This window comes from Panthera pardus, unplaced genomic scaffold, assembly GCF_024362965.1.
Source record: "Panthera pardus isolate Hobbes unplaced genomic scaffold, ASM2436296v1 HiC_scaffold_2, whole genome shotgun sequence".
NCBI classification, from domain to species: Eukaryota; Metazoa; Chordata; class Mammalia; order Carnivora; family Felidae; genus Panthera; species Panthera pardus.
The window spans coordinates 148466171-148483464 of record NW_026526765.1 but is presented as its reverse complement, the minus strand read 5'-3'; the positions used below and the strand labels follow the sequence as shown (position 1 = coordinate 148483464).

The 17294-nt window shown below is 39.9% G+C and overlaps 1 protein-coding gene across 3 annotated transcripts in view; it reads left to right on the top strand.

Moving 5' to 3' along the window:
- The window catches only part of RNF130 (ring finger protein 130), a 142586-nt gene that overhangs the window by 18751 nt on the left and 106541 nt on the right, over positions 1-17294 (top strand). For all 3 annotated transcript variants that reach the window (XM_053907616.1, XM_053907617.1, XM_053907615.1), the window contains exon 2: positions 14224-14418. In XM_053907616.1, the coding sequence (XP_053763591.1) occupies positions 14224-14418 (195 nt within the window). The remainder of the gene's footprint in view (positions 1-14223; positions 14419-17294) is intronic.

Genomic DNA, 17294 nt, shown 5'->3' with positions numbered 1-17294 from the left:
TTTAAAGATTTTTCTTATTACTTGTATTTATTTATGGACATCTCAGATTATGAAAACTTTAAATCTCCTGTTCCCATTTGTTTTCTCATGTGAGTAGTCTCCTACAATAGGCTTTTGTTCTTTTTTTCTCTAATTGTCCTCCATAGGGACTGTATGATTTTTTTTTCGTGTTTCCTACCTCCTTCCTCAGCAGTTAGCTGTTATAGTCCATCATTTCTTTTTTTTCTGTAGGGATGAGTCATTTCTTTTAACTCACATACCATTTATTCCAAGGTTAACAGAATCACACAACTAACACCTGTCAAATGTAAGGAATGGTGGGGAACTGTATGGATAGAAACTTGCATAAAACAAGAACCCTAAGATGAAATGTTTTTGCTATAGGAGTTCTTTATATATCTTGCATATTAGCCCCTTATCAGATATTTTCTCCCGTTCGAAAGGTTGCTTTTTCATTTTGTTGATGATGTTCCTAGCTGTGCAGCAGCTTTTTAGTTGGCTGTAGTCCCACTTGTGTATTTTTGCTTTTGTCGCCTTTACTTTTGTTGTCAGATCCAGAAAATCATTGCCAAACTGATGTCAAGGAAATTACTGCCTGTGTTTTGTTCTAGTTTTATGGTTTCAGGTCGTATGTTCCAATCTTCAATCCATTTTGAGTTGCTTTTTGTGTTTAGTATAAGATAGAGTCCAGTTTCATTCTTTCGCAAGTCACTATCCAGTTTTCCCAGCACTGTTTATCGAAGACACTGGCCCTCCCCTGTTGAACATTATAGGCTCCTTTGTTGTAAATTAATTGACCATGTATGTGTGGATTTCCGGGCTCTCTACTCGTTTCTGTTGATCTGTGTGTCTACTTTTATGCCAATACTATGCAGTTTTTATTAGTACAACTTTATAATATAGTTTGAAATTAGGAAGCATCATACTTATAGCTTTATTTGTCTTTCTCAAGATTGCTTTGGCTATTCATGGCCTTTTATGGTTCCATGCAAATTTTAGGGTTAATTCTATTTTTGTGAAAAATGCCCTTAGAATTTTGATGGAGATTGCACTGAATCTGTAGATTGCTTTGGTTACTATGGACATTTTAATGGTATTCTTCCACTCAGAATATCTTTCCATTTATTTGTTTCTTCTTTAGTTTCTTTTATCCATGTCTTATTAATTTCCAGTATATGGGTCTTTCACCTCCTTGGTTAAATTTATTCTTAGGTATTTCATTCTTTTTGATGCAATTGTGAATGGTATTGTTTTCTTAACTTCTCTTTCTAATAATTCATTATTAGTGTATAGAAACACCACAGATTTATCTGCGTTGATTTTGTATACTGTGACTTTACTGAATTTGTGCGTTAGTTGTAATAATTTTTTGGTGGACTCTCCAGGGTTTTCTGTATATAATGTCATGAGACCATATTACTTCTGGCTTTCAGATTTGGATGCCTCTTATTTTTTTCTTGTGTAGTTGCTCCTTGTTTGTCAACGGGGATTTCAGCCTGTGTGTTTAGGTAAATGATGATGCTGTTAGGAATTCCTGGGAAGATCACATTTGAGGGGGGAAGATAATGAGTTTGAGATACTAGGAGTCCTAGTACTATATTGTGAATAAAAGCAGTGAGAGTGGACATCCCCATCTTATTTCTGATCTTAAGGGAAAAGCTTTAGGCTTTTCATTGTTGAATATGATAGTAGCTATGGGCTTGTCATATATGGCCTTCATTATGTTGAAGTACATTCCCTCTATACCAATTTTGTTGAGACTTTTTATCATAAATGTTGAATTTTGTCAAATGCTTATTCTGCATCTATTGAGATGATTATATGATCCTCCATTTCATTAATATGGGGCATCACACTGAGTTGTGGAGGTGGAACCATTATTGTATCCCTGGAATAAATCCCACTTGATCATGACATGTGTTCCTTTTAATGTATTGTTGAATCCATCATTCCTAAGTTTGAAATTATCTTCCAGATAGTCCAGTCTTTGTTAACATTGCCATTGTGTCTGATGGCACAATACTAGAAGTATTGTACCAGAAGAAAGAAGCAATAAATAAAGCAAAAAAGGGGTGCTCCCACATTCTTTACTTTTTCTGCCCAAGGATTAATAATGCCTTCCAGTGTTGCTAGCTTTCAGTTATAAGATGAATAAGTTCTGGGGAACTTATGCACAGCATGGTGACCATACCTACTAATACTATGGTGAATACTTGATATTTGCTGAAAAGTAGATCTTAAGTGTTTTCACCAAACACAAAAAAATTAAAAGTAACTATATGAGGTGATGGATATATGAATTAGCTTGATTGTGGTAATTATTTCTCAGTGTATAGGTATATCAGATCATCATGTTGTACACTTTAAATATATATAGATTTTACTTACTATATCTCAGTAAAGCTGAGGGAGAAATAATGCCTTCGGATACTCCCCAGCCCTTGATGGTGTTCTTCCATCTCTCTGTGCCTCAGCAGTGTTGAGGTATAGTCAGTGGCTTTGCTCAGCCTTGGTGGGCTTTTTGGTGGCAGCCAAGAAAACTTAACACTCCATTTCATTTTGTTTCTTAATTGCCATTTCCTTGTTTGTCAACGGGGATTTCAGCCTGTGTGTTTAGGTAAATGTTGATGCTGTTGGGAATTCCTGGGAAGATCACATTTGAGGGGGGAAGATAATGAGTTTGAGATACTCAGTATTCATGGAGAAATGTCTAGCAAGCCATTGAAAATGACAGAATAAAGCATAAGAGAGAGGTTAGATTTGGACGGTATCCGTGTACACGTGATGGTTGAAGCCATGGGAGTGGATGACATTGCCCGCTGAGAAAAGAGGGCCTACGGCTGATTCTTGGTGAAACACCTCCAGCTAAGAGACTAGCAGTGGAAAAATGAGAAAGAGTAGGCAGCGAGGTAAGAGGAAAGTGTGATGGATAGGAGTAAAAAGAGAGAGCCTCGAAAAGATTTGTACTCCATACTGTAATGCTTCTGTGAAATGGGGAGTGACGTAGATTAAATAGTTTACATGTCTTTTATACTGTAGTACCACATCTGTGTGAAGATCTAGCCACAATTTTTAGTTATTTCGATTTGTAGCATCTCTCTTCCATGAAGTATTTGTTGTATCAGTTGTAATAGAAATTATTTTTGAATATAACTTTGCAGGTAAAGTGATTTGTATTAGCCATCATTTAAAATTAGTCCTAAGATGCTTTTTATTATGTCATGGAGAACATCCAGCAGATATATTTAAGTTGTGAGGATGTGAAAAATAATCAAAATCCATTTGAGATATACAGTAACTAAGTATAGAAGACAAACGATAATGGATAGCTATTGACAATTAAACTTGCTGACAGTTCAACTATGTATGACCCTTCTTGCAATGTTGATTGATATATCCAGCACTCTAGGTGTACAGAAGATAGCTCGTTGTTGCCTTCTTCTTATGACTTGTTGTAAAAATTTGTTTCTTTAGAGTAAATATAACCAAAGTAAAACTTGCCAATTAGAAGAAAAATAAGAAACACTTTATTTTATTTTTTAAAGATACTAGATTTGAAAGTAAAAAGTAGACACAATAACAGTTGAGAACCTATACAATTAAAAATTTTTTTAGCTCCTCAACATAAGAAGCAGAAGACAATGGAATAATATCTTCAAAGTGCTGAGAGAAAAGTAACTATCTAGAAATTTTTACTAATTAAACTGTCATTCAAAAATGGGATCATATGAAAGATGTTTTCAGATCTTAAAAGACAGGTTTACTTGAAAACCTGACTTTATCTTTAACAGATCCTCAATAAAAGAATATCAGAAGGATGTGTTCTTACTATTCTAATAAGGAAGAAGGAAATGAAACACACAAGGAATAAGTGAGATGTGAGGAGGACTGTGATGGTTAAATTTAAGTGTTACTTTACTGGGCCACGGGGATGCCCAGATAATTTGGTCAAACATTCTGGGTGTTTCTATGAGGGTGTTTTTAGATGAGATTAACATTTAAGTTGGTAGACTGAATAAAGCAGATCAAAGCAGATTTGACGCCCTCCAGTGTAGGTGGGCCTCATCCAATCAGTTGAAGGCCTGAATGAAACAAAAGGGTTTATTTTCCTTCCAGTAAGAGAGGATTCCTCTTGCCTGACTGCTTTCAAATTGGGGACTTGGCTTTTTCCTGCCTTTGGACTCAGACTGAAACATTACCTCTCCCTGGGTCTCAAGCTGCTTGACTTTGAACTGGAACCACATCATCACATCCACTCTCTAGCTTGCTGACTTACCCTGCATATCTTAGGACTTGTCAGCCTCCATAATCACATGAGCTAATTCCTTATAATAAATCTCTTTACAAACACACACACACATATCTTAGTGGTCTGTTTCTCTGGAGATCCCAAACTAACATAAAGGCTGACAAGTATCTGTAGGTAACATTTAATCAGCATTGACTGTATGAAACATTAAATATTAGGGATGGGATAATTAAAGCAAGGTAGAATTGGATGCTGGGTAACTACTCATAAGATGAAATGGGGTGGTTGGAGCTGCATTCTGTAGTAGGTTGAATGGTGGCCTCCCAGAAGAGGTGTCCATGCCCCCGAACCTGTGAGTGTAGAAACCTTATTTGGAAAAATTACATTTGCAGATGTAATTAAATTAAGATCTTGAGATGAGAGCGTCCTGCATCACCCAAGTGGGCCTTAAGTCCAACAATAAGTATCTTTAGGGACAGAAATGAAGACACCATCACAGTAGGAAAGGCCATGTAAAGACAGGCAGAGATTGGATTAATGCGGCTACAAGCCAGAGTGACCCAGGGCCACCAGAAGCTGGGAGAGGCAAGAAAGGTTCTCCACTAAAGCCTTCAGAGGGAACATGATCCTGCCAGAACCCTGATTTCAGACTTCTGTCTTTCACAACTGTGCGAGAATAAATTTCTGCTGTGTAAGTCACCAATTTTGTAGGACTTCATTGTGGTAGCCCTATGAAATTGTTATTCAGGAAGAAAATAGAGATATTGATTAAATATAAACTCTTTATCAGGTATACAAGTTAACATTTTAAGAGTGACCTCTAAAAGGTAGAACTTGAGGGGGGCGCCTGGGTGGCTCAGTTGGTTAATTGTCCGACTCTTGATTTTGGTTCAGGTCACAATCTCAGGATTCCTGGGTTCAAGCCCCATGTCGGGCTCTGTGCAGACAGTGCAGAGCCTGCTTGGGATTCTATCTCTCTCTCTTCCACCCTCCCTCTCCCTCCCCGTTTCTCTCTTTCTCTGTTAAAAATAAACAAAAATTTTTTAAAAAATAAAAAGCAAAACTTGAATATATAAATGGAGGAAAAGAGGAGGAGCAGAGAAAACATGATCAGTGCATTCAGAAGTAGAGAAGGGGAAAGTATAAAAAAAACTTAGGAATAACAGGATAAATGAGAACAAAGTAAAGTAATAGAAACGGATCCAAGTATATAAGTAATATGAATTCACTAAACTTGGCAGCTGAGACTCCTTTTGCAGCCTAGTGAAAAAGAAAACCTTAGGCTGCTTCTCAGAATAGTGGTAAGTGCAAAAGTAAGTAGGATTAAAGGAAACCAAGTCTCCTGAAACAGTACCGGTATTCAAAATATTTGTGTGTCCTTATGATCATATTAAGTAACGGATCTAGTGTTGGGTCTGATCATTTTGATTACTATGTTGGGTCTACTAAGTTTAATCTCTACTATGTTTTTGCCATATCTGCAGTAACTAATGTAATTGCTGTTAGTTACAGTTAACAGATGTTTTCTTGTCTACATTCATAGATGAAGAAAACGCTAGATTTCATTCCAAGTGTAGCAAAAATAAAGATGATTTTCCTTCATTCGCATTCCATCAGCCTTTTGCATTCTGCCCATGTGGATCCTTGTCAAGAATCCTTGCTCGACATGTTAGTCTTCCAACAAAGTTCTCCTTTCCCAGATGGCTACCACATCCCTTGAGTGAGGGAAAGTGACAAAGGACTGACCTCCTGGCTGCCTCCCTGTGGCAAAGGACTTTCCCAGGGAAGCCTTCTCCTTAGGTTCAGACTTCTTCTTGGTGGGCTTGAGTAGCCAGGCGTGGATCCTGGTGAACTAAGAGAGCCCCTCAGCAGGGATAAAGCCCCAATCTCAACCACTGCTGCTTGACATACACAAGAAGTGTGAATGCTTCAAGCAACAAATGCCTGCTTACACTGCATACAAATAGTGTTCTGTGTCAGAACTGGAAGCTCAAAGCTAGGACCACTTTGAGGGATTCAACAGTGTTAGGAGGCATCTTGTTCCTTTTGATCCCTCCCCTTTGCCATCTTAGCTTTAATTTGGTCCTAAGATTGTTCCCTCTTTGTCATAAAATGACTGCCAGCAACAGCTAGAGCCACGTTTCCGTATTCATATCCCATGGGAAACAGAGAAAAGGCCTCTCCTCAAATGTAGTTAAGTTCTTCACTTCTCTGTGGCTCATCTCAGACTGCGTGTCAACTTCCCTCCCCCTGGAGCTGGAGCCCAGGTAGATGTTACTGAAAGCATATGGCTTGGTTAGAGGTGATCTGTAGATGCTCCAATTAAAAAAGGTTTCTGTTTTTGTTTTGGGGGGGGGGGGCAACTAACAGAATGTACTTTGGACCCCAGGACGATCCCATGGTCCTGCCTGGAAGTGAGGCAGGGTAACCTGGAAACAAACAAATCAGACAGTGACAGACTGTCCACCTGCCTACAGAGACTCCCTCCCGCGTCTCCCTCCATGGGAGCCAGTGGAGACCTTCAAGAATGCCTATTAGCTCATTTTTTTAAGTTTTTTTTTTATTTTGAGAGAGAGAGAGAGAGAGAGAGAGGGAGAGAGAGGGAGAGAGAGAGAGAGAAAGAGAGAAAGAACACAGAAGCAGGGAAGGGGCAGAGAAAAAAGGAGAGCGAGAATCCCAAGCAGGCTCCATGCTGTCAGTGCAAAGCCCGACACAGGGCTCAAACTCAGGAACCTCGAGATCATGACCTGAGCCAATGTCAAGAATCAGACAGTTAACCCACTGAGCCACACACGTGCCCGAAGAATGTTTGTTAAATGCTCATTAAATTCGAGACCAGTTTCTGCTTGGAATGGGAGGGGAATAGATCCCTTCCCTGTGTATAATTTTCCATATTTCTCTCCTGATTCTTAGCATGCTGTTGGCCTGATTTAGTTTATATGCTGGAAACTGTGAATTTATATAAGTAAAAAGTGAAAAATAGTTTCTCAGGAAAGGGCTGATTAGCAGAAGATGTTAGTAAACATCCTTGTTCCAGTAAGAAAAAAGTGTACCATCAGTGTAGAAAGAACCTCTAGCCCTTGCGGGGGAGAGGGGGGTCCTAGACCTACATCCAAGTGGTCTGAGTGCTCAGGAGTGTCCACACTGCAGGTACAGGTGTAGGGAGAGGAGTGAGGAAAGAAGACCAGGAAGGAAGGCTGTGAAAGAGGAGGAGGAGGGCCCTGAGAGCCAGGGCAGGAGAGCGCTCAGCTGAGCTAGATGTTACTGAGAGTCCGTTTGGAGGAGGGCACAGTGTCCCAAGATAGCAGTGCTGAGGTTATTGGTACCTTTCAGGGCACTTTCATGGAGTGGCTGGATGAAATGTGATGAGGAATGAGTAGACACTGAGGAGGTGGGAACAGCAGGACAGGCAGCTCTTGACAGCAGTGGCAGCAAATGGGGGTCTTTCAAGAGGTCTGTTTTCTTCTTTATTTTTAAAATGGAAGGGACCAACCAGCAGGTGTAATTGAGAGGAAAAAGAAAACAGGGAATAATCATTAATGTAAGGCTCCTGAGAAATCAAGAAAGTCTAGGGTCCAGATAATTTTTCCCGGCCATTATGATAACACATCCTACCAGAAAAGAAAAACACTAACAGAACCGCAAGGGGATGGGGGGAGGGGATAAGAAAATTAGAGTGGATGCAAGGTTTAGAGAAAACACTGAAACGTACAAGTGAGTTAACAGGAAACTAAGACAAAAGGAAAAGCAAAACATTTCAACAAGACCAAACAACCACTGAAGATCAGTAATGAAAAGATGCTGGATTTAAGTGGAAGTATAGAAATCGTAAGAAAATAAGTTATATCCATGGAAGTGGATGAAGGAATGGAAGCGAGACACTTAAATCCAGTAGCTGAACATTAAAAGTTGAGAAACCGGAAGCACAAATAAAGAATTACATGTTATTCTTTGAATCATAAAATTAGAATTTAACAGGGGGAAATAAGGAAAGACAGGGTAAGAAGTGGGAAATCTGAAGATTAAAGAGATTATAATCTAATGTGGAAATAGGAAACAACCATAACATACCTGGCCATGGAAACATCTGTATCTAGGGTAACTAATTAGGCTGATTTTTATTTTTACTTCTTTTGCAGGAAGCCGCTGATTGAACATTACACCAGTCAGAACACATGAAACTGCGGTCCCTGGCACAAACTTGTTCTTTGTATCAGTTCTTGCTCAATCTCCCTTTGTCGTTCCTCCATTTCTGCCTTCACCTAGGAGGGTAAATGTCTGCTCTGTGCCAGACATACTAGAGGAGATGCTAATCTCACCCTGTAGGAGATACTCAGGATAAACAGCCAGCCACTGGTACAGTAGGATATATGTCCTCTCGGGATGCCATGGAAACACAAATAAAGCACCCAACTCAGCCTTAGGAGGCCGGGAGGCAGTTCCGGAGGAGGAACTTCAGCAGAATCCTGAGGTTAGGAGGTCGTCAGCAAGGAAGTGGTGGGATTGGCATTTCAGACAGAGGAAACCAGACACGCAGGCTCTGAGAGCATGAAGTGCACCAGGGTAACTGTGCTGTGCACCCTCCGTCACGTGCCCCAGCCCCGCCTGACTCTTAACCACAGCAGCAGGTTGGTGGTCATCAGGCATGGGAGGAAGCATTACCCCCACACCATAACGTGATGACCACTCTGTCCTAGATGGGGTGTTTGCATTTTCAGTAGACAAGGTCTTACTGAATCAAATGAACCAGGCTTCCTGGGGAAGAGAGATTTTATTTGTTTATTTATTTATTTACTTACTTACTTATTCACAGAATCCTTTAAATATTTACGTACTCTGTGCCAGAATATTCTTCCTCTTTTCCTGTTTCAGACAGGGTCCTCTTTTCAGAATTATCTGAGGTTTGCATAGTATGGTCACTTCGGTTATGTATCATCTTGCTTGATTTTTGGGAGAGTTCAGAAGAAGGGCTTACGTCTTTGTTCTGTTCTTATGCCGGTCACTCCTGCACCCCTTGTTTCTGCTTAGCAGTTTTCCAGGTTTCCATTCAGGCTCCAACTCCCTCGCAACCTTTACCGTCATGTTGCTCTTTTCCTTTCCTGGATTTCTAAGCACCTTCATGCTGCTACTTTATACTACCAACCAGTATTGTTGATATTTCTGTGCCAGGCATGCCTCCCCAGTACCTTTAGAGGTTCCTGTAAATTCAAGACTAAAGTGTTTGGTTCTGTCACATTTCTCTTTGGTACTTAACTATGTTGCTGAGCATTTAAGTTATTGTTCGTTGAGGTGAGGATTCCATGATTGTTCCTGTCAATAATTATTTGGTTTTTGTGAAGGAATAAAGAAAAGTCTCATTATTGTTTCTGGATGCAACAGGAAAGATCATACAAAAAAAACCCTGAAGTTCCATTTCTCTGTAATATAACATTTTTTCAGGTTTATTGAAGTATGATTGACAAAATTGTAAGATACTGTAATACTGTATTTTATATTCTCTGTAATTTCACATTTTCATGATACCTTCCTAAAAGTTTTTCCTGACCCGATAACTAATAAATGCAAAGAAGTCAGAGGTGAAGTCTTCTTGTAAATTTGGCAGTTTAAAAAAAAAAGAAAGAAAATGATTTTGAATTTGTGCAAATTGCTATTGATAAATTTTAATGGTGCTAATTGCATAGATATTTTATGCCATACTATGTCTTCACTTAATAAATTGCTTCAAGTATAAACAACAACTGGTATTAAATTGTGAAGTAGGGCCACTTAACCAGTTAGTCCTCAGTCCTGGGAAGATGTTCTAGAGCTGTTAACATTTTCACTGTTGAAGTTATTTTGTAATTACAAGAAGGAATAAATAGATAAAATAAGCATGCTACAGTATTAAGTGTTTATGAAAACCTCTTAACCTTCTTCTTCTGAATAATGAAAACTCCTTCCTTGAACAGGAACTTGAATATTTAATTCTTGCTTATTGTTGCATATTCTTGCTGATGTAAATGTTTTCAGAGCCTTTTATGGATGATGGTTTGGGTGAATTTAGAGAACAAGGACATTCTTTTGCTCATACAGTCTGTGTTGGACTTTGTTTGGATTGTGAAGTTGTTGGTAGAATCTCTTCTTAGTGGGGATTCCTTAAGAGAATTTTAAAGTTCTCCTTCAGTATGTTTGCTAGATTTTGCTTTGTGGTTGCACCCTTTCCTCTGTCTTTTCAGCCTTGGAAATGGTGACTGTTATTGAAATGCTGATTTTTTTTTTTTTTTTTTTTTTTTTTGAGAGAGCAGGAGAGGGGGAGAGGGAGAGGGAGAGACAGAGACAGAGAGAGAGAGAGAGAGAGAGAGAGAGAGAGAGAATGAATCCCAATCAGGCTCCATGCTCAGCAAAGATCCCAAGGTGGGGCTTTATACCACAACCCTGGGATCATGACCTGAGCCAAGAGTCAGATGCCCAACCACCAATTGAGCCACCTAGGTGCCCCGAAGTGCTAATCTTCTAAGCAGACAGTGACGCTGTCAGCACAAAGAGGAGAGAGAATGAGACTTGGGAACAGGAGCTGTTACGAGCCAGGGATGTGGAGCAGACATGTGCTGCTAAGCTGTTTGGATTTCACACACATTGGCACAGAAAATCCCCATGGCACCAAACTGGTGGAACACTAGGACCAGATAGGATGACGCCCATAAAACTAAAGGAATTTTTTCAGTACTTAAGAATAGAGGAATTAGTATAGCCTTTTTCACATACATAACTCTTGTGAGACTAAAATTTTATTTTATTTTATTTTTTTGTGAGATTAAAATTTTTTAACTCAATCTTTGTAAATAAGTAAAAGTTGAAGATGAGGGGCGCCTGGGTGGCTCAGTCGGTTAAGCGTCTGGCTTCGGCTCACGTCGTGATCTCGCAGTTTGTGGGTTCGAGCCCTGCGTCGGGCTCTGTGCTGACAGCTCAGAGCCTGGAGCCTGCTTCGGATTCTGTGTCTCCCTCTCTCTCTGCCCCTCCCCCGCTCATGCTCTGTCTCTCTGTCTCTCAAAAATAAATAAACATTAAAAAAAAAAAAAGTTGAGGATGAGATCATTGAACCTGGGACAGTTGCTCAGCTAGTAAGTAAGCTGATCTAGAATGTGGACCCCACATCTTGCTGATTTCACGACCATCTTGTGTCTTCCTTATTCCACTGTGAATACGTGTACAATCATAGGGAAGACGGGATAAGTCACAGAAAAGTGAATATTTTGCTGAAGACAGGAATACAGATCTTTTTAGCTATTCCTGATTCTGCACTTCCTTCCAGGGTTTGTGCAGCAGCATGTCTTGAAGCATTACAAATGAAACACTTAAAACCAGGTCTGTTATTGCTCTCTATTTGGATATAGTGTTGGAAGTTATCCCAAGACAGTGAGGTTATCATGGTTATCATAACACATAGCCTAAATGCTTGTGTTTTAAGGCCGCATCCTTATCTGGGAAACAGATACCACTGTGGGTAAACAGTCTGTTTCAGGATTTCAGAGTTTCACGATGCCTTGACTGTGCCTTTCAATAGTTAACTACTAAAATTGTGATACAGGCTCTTTTGCATCCACTTAATTTGAGAAAGGACTAAAGTTTCTGAGTACAGAAATTGTCTAAGCAGAAGGGTGGTAGTTGTCAACGATATATATCATGACATCGTGAAATCATTGATCTCTCACTGTATTAGGACATCTTTGGTAGCAAGTACACTTTCACTGCGATCCTTCACCATGATAATAAGAGACTTTCAGGAAAGATATTCTGTAAACAGGAATGATAGTTGTACCATTTCTCTGAAGTTAGTGACACCTCTACATTTTACAGCTCAGTGTAAATGTTTCATTTCTTTTGCTAAGTAGTGGGCTTCTGGGGTGTAGAAAGCAACTATTTCCCCACTGTGTCATCTTTTCACAGTTAATACTGAGTTAATACTGAGTTAATAGTTTTATTACTTATTTGCTTTTAGTGTTACCCTTTTGTCATCTCCCCGCCAGCCAGTGCAATACTGATAGTGACTGACTCCAAGAGGCCTAGGGCCTGCCATCCTCTGGCACTGCGTGTGGTGGTCTGCAAACTTTACCTTTGTGACTTCTTTCCCCTCTCTGGACCACTCTTCCCTTTCACTGTAACCTATTAGAAATGTGAGGATGGGTAGTGGGAAAAGCAGCCAGGGGTGGCTTCTTAAGATTTGCAAAGGGTGGCAGAGCTCTGATGACCAAATTGTGGAGCGCAGCCTGACACGTTCCAGTGTACTTCCAGGTATCTGAAACAAACTCTCCCCCCAAATCCACAACAGTGGCCATGTAATTATAATTAATTAGTCCCAAGTAGTCTTGGTGTGTCTTCATGTATCTTGTTGGATGGGTGGAGGTAGTAAAGTTAATACAGTAAAACCTTGGTTTGCGAGCATAATTCGTTCTGGAAATGTGCTTGTAGTCCAAAGCACTTGCATATCAAAGCGAATTTCCCCATAAGAAATCATGGAAACTCAGATGATTTGCTCCACAACCTAAAAATACTCATATAAAAATTATTGCAGTGCTGTAATATAATGCAAAATAATAACTAAAATACAAAGTATAAAGAAAAATACATAAATTAACCTGCACTTACCTTTGAAAACCTTCGTGGCTGGTGTGAGGGAGATGAGAGAGGAGGGTTTATTATGTAGGGTGACTTTCACTATCACTCACGGAATCAGTGCTATCTGTTGGCTCAATGGAATCTTTTTCTGCATGGGAGCCATTGTATATGCTTGCACGGATGCTGACTACAAGTACAGTATTAATAAACTCTTGTCATGTACTGTATTTAATCTAACTGGCAATAAGGCAGCAGAGGAAAGGGTCTATATTTGCAGGTAGCCTGACCTAGAATGAAGCAAAGCATTCCTAAGCTTGCTCTTGTATGGAAAAGCAAAGGACTGTCCATAGGTACTTTCTTTGAAGTGACAAAAAATACACTAGGGCCAGTTGTGGGCACCTTCTAACATTCTGAAAAATCACTGATATTTGCCAAACACCGTGGCCTGAGACTGAGCATCCGAGCATGGGAGACCATCACCCACAATCCCTCAGTCAGAGTAAGAGAGAGAGAGAGAGAGAGAGAGAGAGAAGAACCAATGGCTCAGGTGTGATCATGTGATATTCAGTGTCATGTACTACTCGTTGTGCAAGACATCACCCATTTATCCAGTTAAAATTTATTAGAAATGTTTGCTCATCTTGTGGAACACTCACAGAACAACTTACAATCCAAGGCTTTACTGTATATATATCTTAGTATGGAATTGTAATTTTTACCAGTAAATGTAAGAGGAATAATGTATTCTAGTTTCTAGTTTCATATTATTTTCAAATACAAGCCAAAACTTATTTTCTAATTTCCTTAGACACTTATTAAGAAATTTGTTCAAACATGCTTGAATTTTCAACAAGACCACTTGGTAACTGAAACAAAGTTCAGTTTGGCCTCATTTACCTCAAGTAAAATCAGTCTCTCTCTGCAGCGTTGGGGTGGTGTGGGGGGAGAGGGTGTAGGGGAGGGGGTGTGGAGTGAAGAGTAGATGTGATGAAAGCAGAATTCGGGGTAGATTAGTCACCTTGGTGTTGGGATTTCTGTGTTTGCTTTTTCTTCCTCCTCTCTTCACCAGCCTACCCTGGGCATTATCAGTCTTTTTTACCTTTGTCAGTCTCTGAAGTTACACAGAATTTTTCAGGGTTTTAATTTGCACCACGGTTAACATCTCAATGGAGCATCTCTCTCCTTGTACAGATACGGATGCAGGTTCATTGTATTGTCCTTCATGGCTATATTCATAGCTCTGTTGACAGTGAGCTGCTTGAAGTGCCTTGGGTATCCAGAAGATTTGGGGGAACAGTTGAGCACTTTGATAAAGATCGATTTTATTTATCCTTACTTGAGAAAAAAATTAATGGTTTTTTTTTTCCTTTTCTGTTTAGTTGCTGATCATCTGGGCTGTGATCCTCAAACACGGTTCTTTGTCCCTCCTAATATCAAACAGTGGATTGCCTTGCTGCAGAGGGGAAATTGCACATTTAAAGAGAAAATATCACGGGCTGCTTTCCACAATGCAGTGGCCGTGGTCATCTACAATAATAAATCCAAAGAGGAGCCTGTTACCATGACTCATCCAGGTAAACAAAACCAGGGGGGGTGTGAGTTTTGTTTTTTCTTCTAGATGTTAGTGCGTTGTGGGTAAGCATTCTACCACCGCTGAATCCACATCGTTTACAACATCATTCTATGGTTATATTCATTTTTTTATGTTCATTTTTGGTATTATTGTTTATTGAGATGCATGTCTTTTTCCTTTAGTTGAATCCTTTTCTTAAATAATGACCACAACAGAGTCTGTAAAACTTGCACTTACTACGTAACTGGTTGTGACTAAATTCTTAGTCATTTTACATTTCTACATTCCACTTGATAACTTTGAAAAATAACATGTATTCTATTCAGAATCACTTGTCCAGGTTATGTCATGGACTCCCAAGGATTACCTCTTTGAGAAGGATGCTTTTTATCTTATCAGGATAAATGTTGAGACTGATTCAGCGATTAGCATTACTACAGTAGAAACGGTGTGTCTTCATTTCTAATGTAACTGCTTTAATAACAGTAGTTGCAATTTATTGAGCACTTACTATACATATGCCAGGCAGTGGACTATAAGCTTTGGGGGGCGGGGAGATGTTTTATAATAGACTTTATTCTTTACAGCAGTTTTGTGTTCCCAGCAAAATTGAGTGGAAAGTACAGAGATTTCCCACACAGCCCCACACGTGAAGAGCCTCCCCCACCATCGACACCCCAGCCAGAGCAGTACATTCATTACAGTCAGTGAGCCTGCATTGACTTATTATAATCACCCACAGTTCCTGGTTTACTTTGGGGGTCACTGGCTGTTCTCCATTCTGTGGGTTTGGACAGATATGACATGAATCCATCATTATGATATCATACAGAGTATTTTCACTTCCCTAAAGATCCTCTGTGCTCTCCCTATTCATCCTTCCCCCCATCCTCCTACTTCCCCACCCCTGGAAACCACTGTTTTTTGTTTTTTGGTTTTTTTGGGTTTTTTTGTTTTTTTGGTTTTTTTTTACTATTTCCATAGTTTTGCCTTTCCAGAATGTCTTATAGTTGGAATTATACAGTGCATAGCCTTTGCAGACTGGCTTCACTTAGTATTATACATTTAGGTTTCCTCCATGTCTTTTCATGGCTTGATAGTGCATTTTTTGAGTGCTAAATAACATTCCATTTTCTTTTCTTTATACTTTTTTGTTTAATGGTTTATTTCTGAGAGAGAGACAGAGACAGAGAGCGAGCAGGGGAGGAGCAGAGAGAGAGGGAAACAGAATCCGAAGCAGGCTCTGGGCTCCAAGCTGTCAGCACAGAGCTGAACCCATGAACTATTGAGACCATGACCTGAGCCAAAGTCGGACGCTTAACTGACTGAGCCACCCAGGCACCCCAATAATATTGCATTTTCTAGATATACCACAGTTTATCTCTTCACCTCCTGAAGGACATCTTGGTTACTTCCAAGCTTTGGCAGTTATGAATTAAGCTGGTATAAACATTTGTGTGCAGATTTTGTGTGTGCCTAAGTTTTCACATCCTTTGGGTAGATAGTAAAGAGTGTGATTGCTGAGCTGTATAGTAGAAGCATGTTTCATTTTATAAACCGCCAAACCATCTTCCCCAGTGGCTGTACCATTTTGCACTCCCACCAGCAGTAAATGAGAGCTCCTGCTGTTCCACATCGTTGCCAGCATTTGGTGTGACCAGTGCTCTGGATTTTTGTCATTCTAATAAGGTATATTAATTTGTGTTTCCCTGCTGACATATGATATGGAGCTTTTTAATACATATTTTCTTAGTCCTCACCATAACTGCATGGTGCAGGTACTCTCCCATCTTACACATCAAGAGAATTGGCAACAGGAGGGAGACTGAGCATAGGTCCGCCAGTGGTCTCTGATCTCTTAAAGTTGAAACCTAGATGAAGTTTAGTTCTGTATTCATAAGTATTTTAATTTTTTTTTTATTTTTGAGAGAGAGAAAAAGAGAGAGAGAGAGAAAATGAATGAGTGGGGGAGGGGCAGAGAGAGAGGGAGACACAGAATGTGAAGCAGGCTCCAGGCTGTCAGCACAGAGCCTGACATGAGGCTCGAACTCACGGACCATGAGATCATGAGATCATGACCTGAGCCAAAGTTGGATCCTCAACCAACTGAGCCACTGAGGCGCCACTGTGTTGATAAGTATTTTAAAGGTAAATGACTTATTTAAAGAATTAACTTTTAATCATATAATCATGTAATCCATTTTTTTTTAATTTTTTTTTTTTTTTTTTTTTTTTTGAGACAGACAGAGCATGAACGGGGGAGGGTCAGAGAGAGGGAGACACAGAATCTGAAACAGGCTCCAGGCTCTGAGCGGTCAGCACAGAGCCTGACGCGGGGCTCGAACTCACGGACCGCGAGATCATGACCTGAGCCAAAGTCAGACGCTCAACCTACAGAGCCACCCAGGCGCCCCTGTAATCCATTTTAGACCATTACCTTTCAAAGGCATCCTCATCCTCACTGAGAGTCACCTTTTGTGTGTATTTTGATAGAGTAATGAGATGGATTTAAATTTCATTCTGTGATTTTTCTTCTTTTCAGGTTAAACCTTTTAGGACTGTATTTTTTGTAGTTGCAAAACTGACACATGCTCACTGCAGAAAAACTGAAATTGTAGGAAAGCATAAGTAATGAAATCGCAAGAATGAGTGATTTTCACTCTCCAGGGATCTCTGGAGACCTGTAACTTTTAATTTCTTCAGGGAAACCAAAAGGAGATTAAGGGCCAGTCTGATTCAGCTGGCCATCTGTGTGGGAACTCTGGACTAGAGACAGTGGCTTTTCTGCTCTGGGCCTCAGAGCAGGTGCCAGTTTGTTCTCCTTGGCTGTTTCAGAGTCAAGAAAAACTATTTGAAATTTTGGACCTGATCATTCCA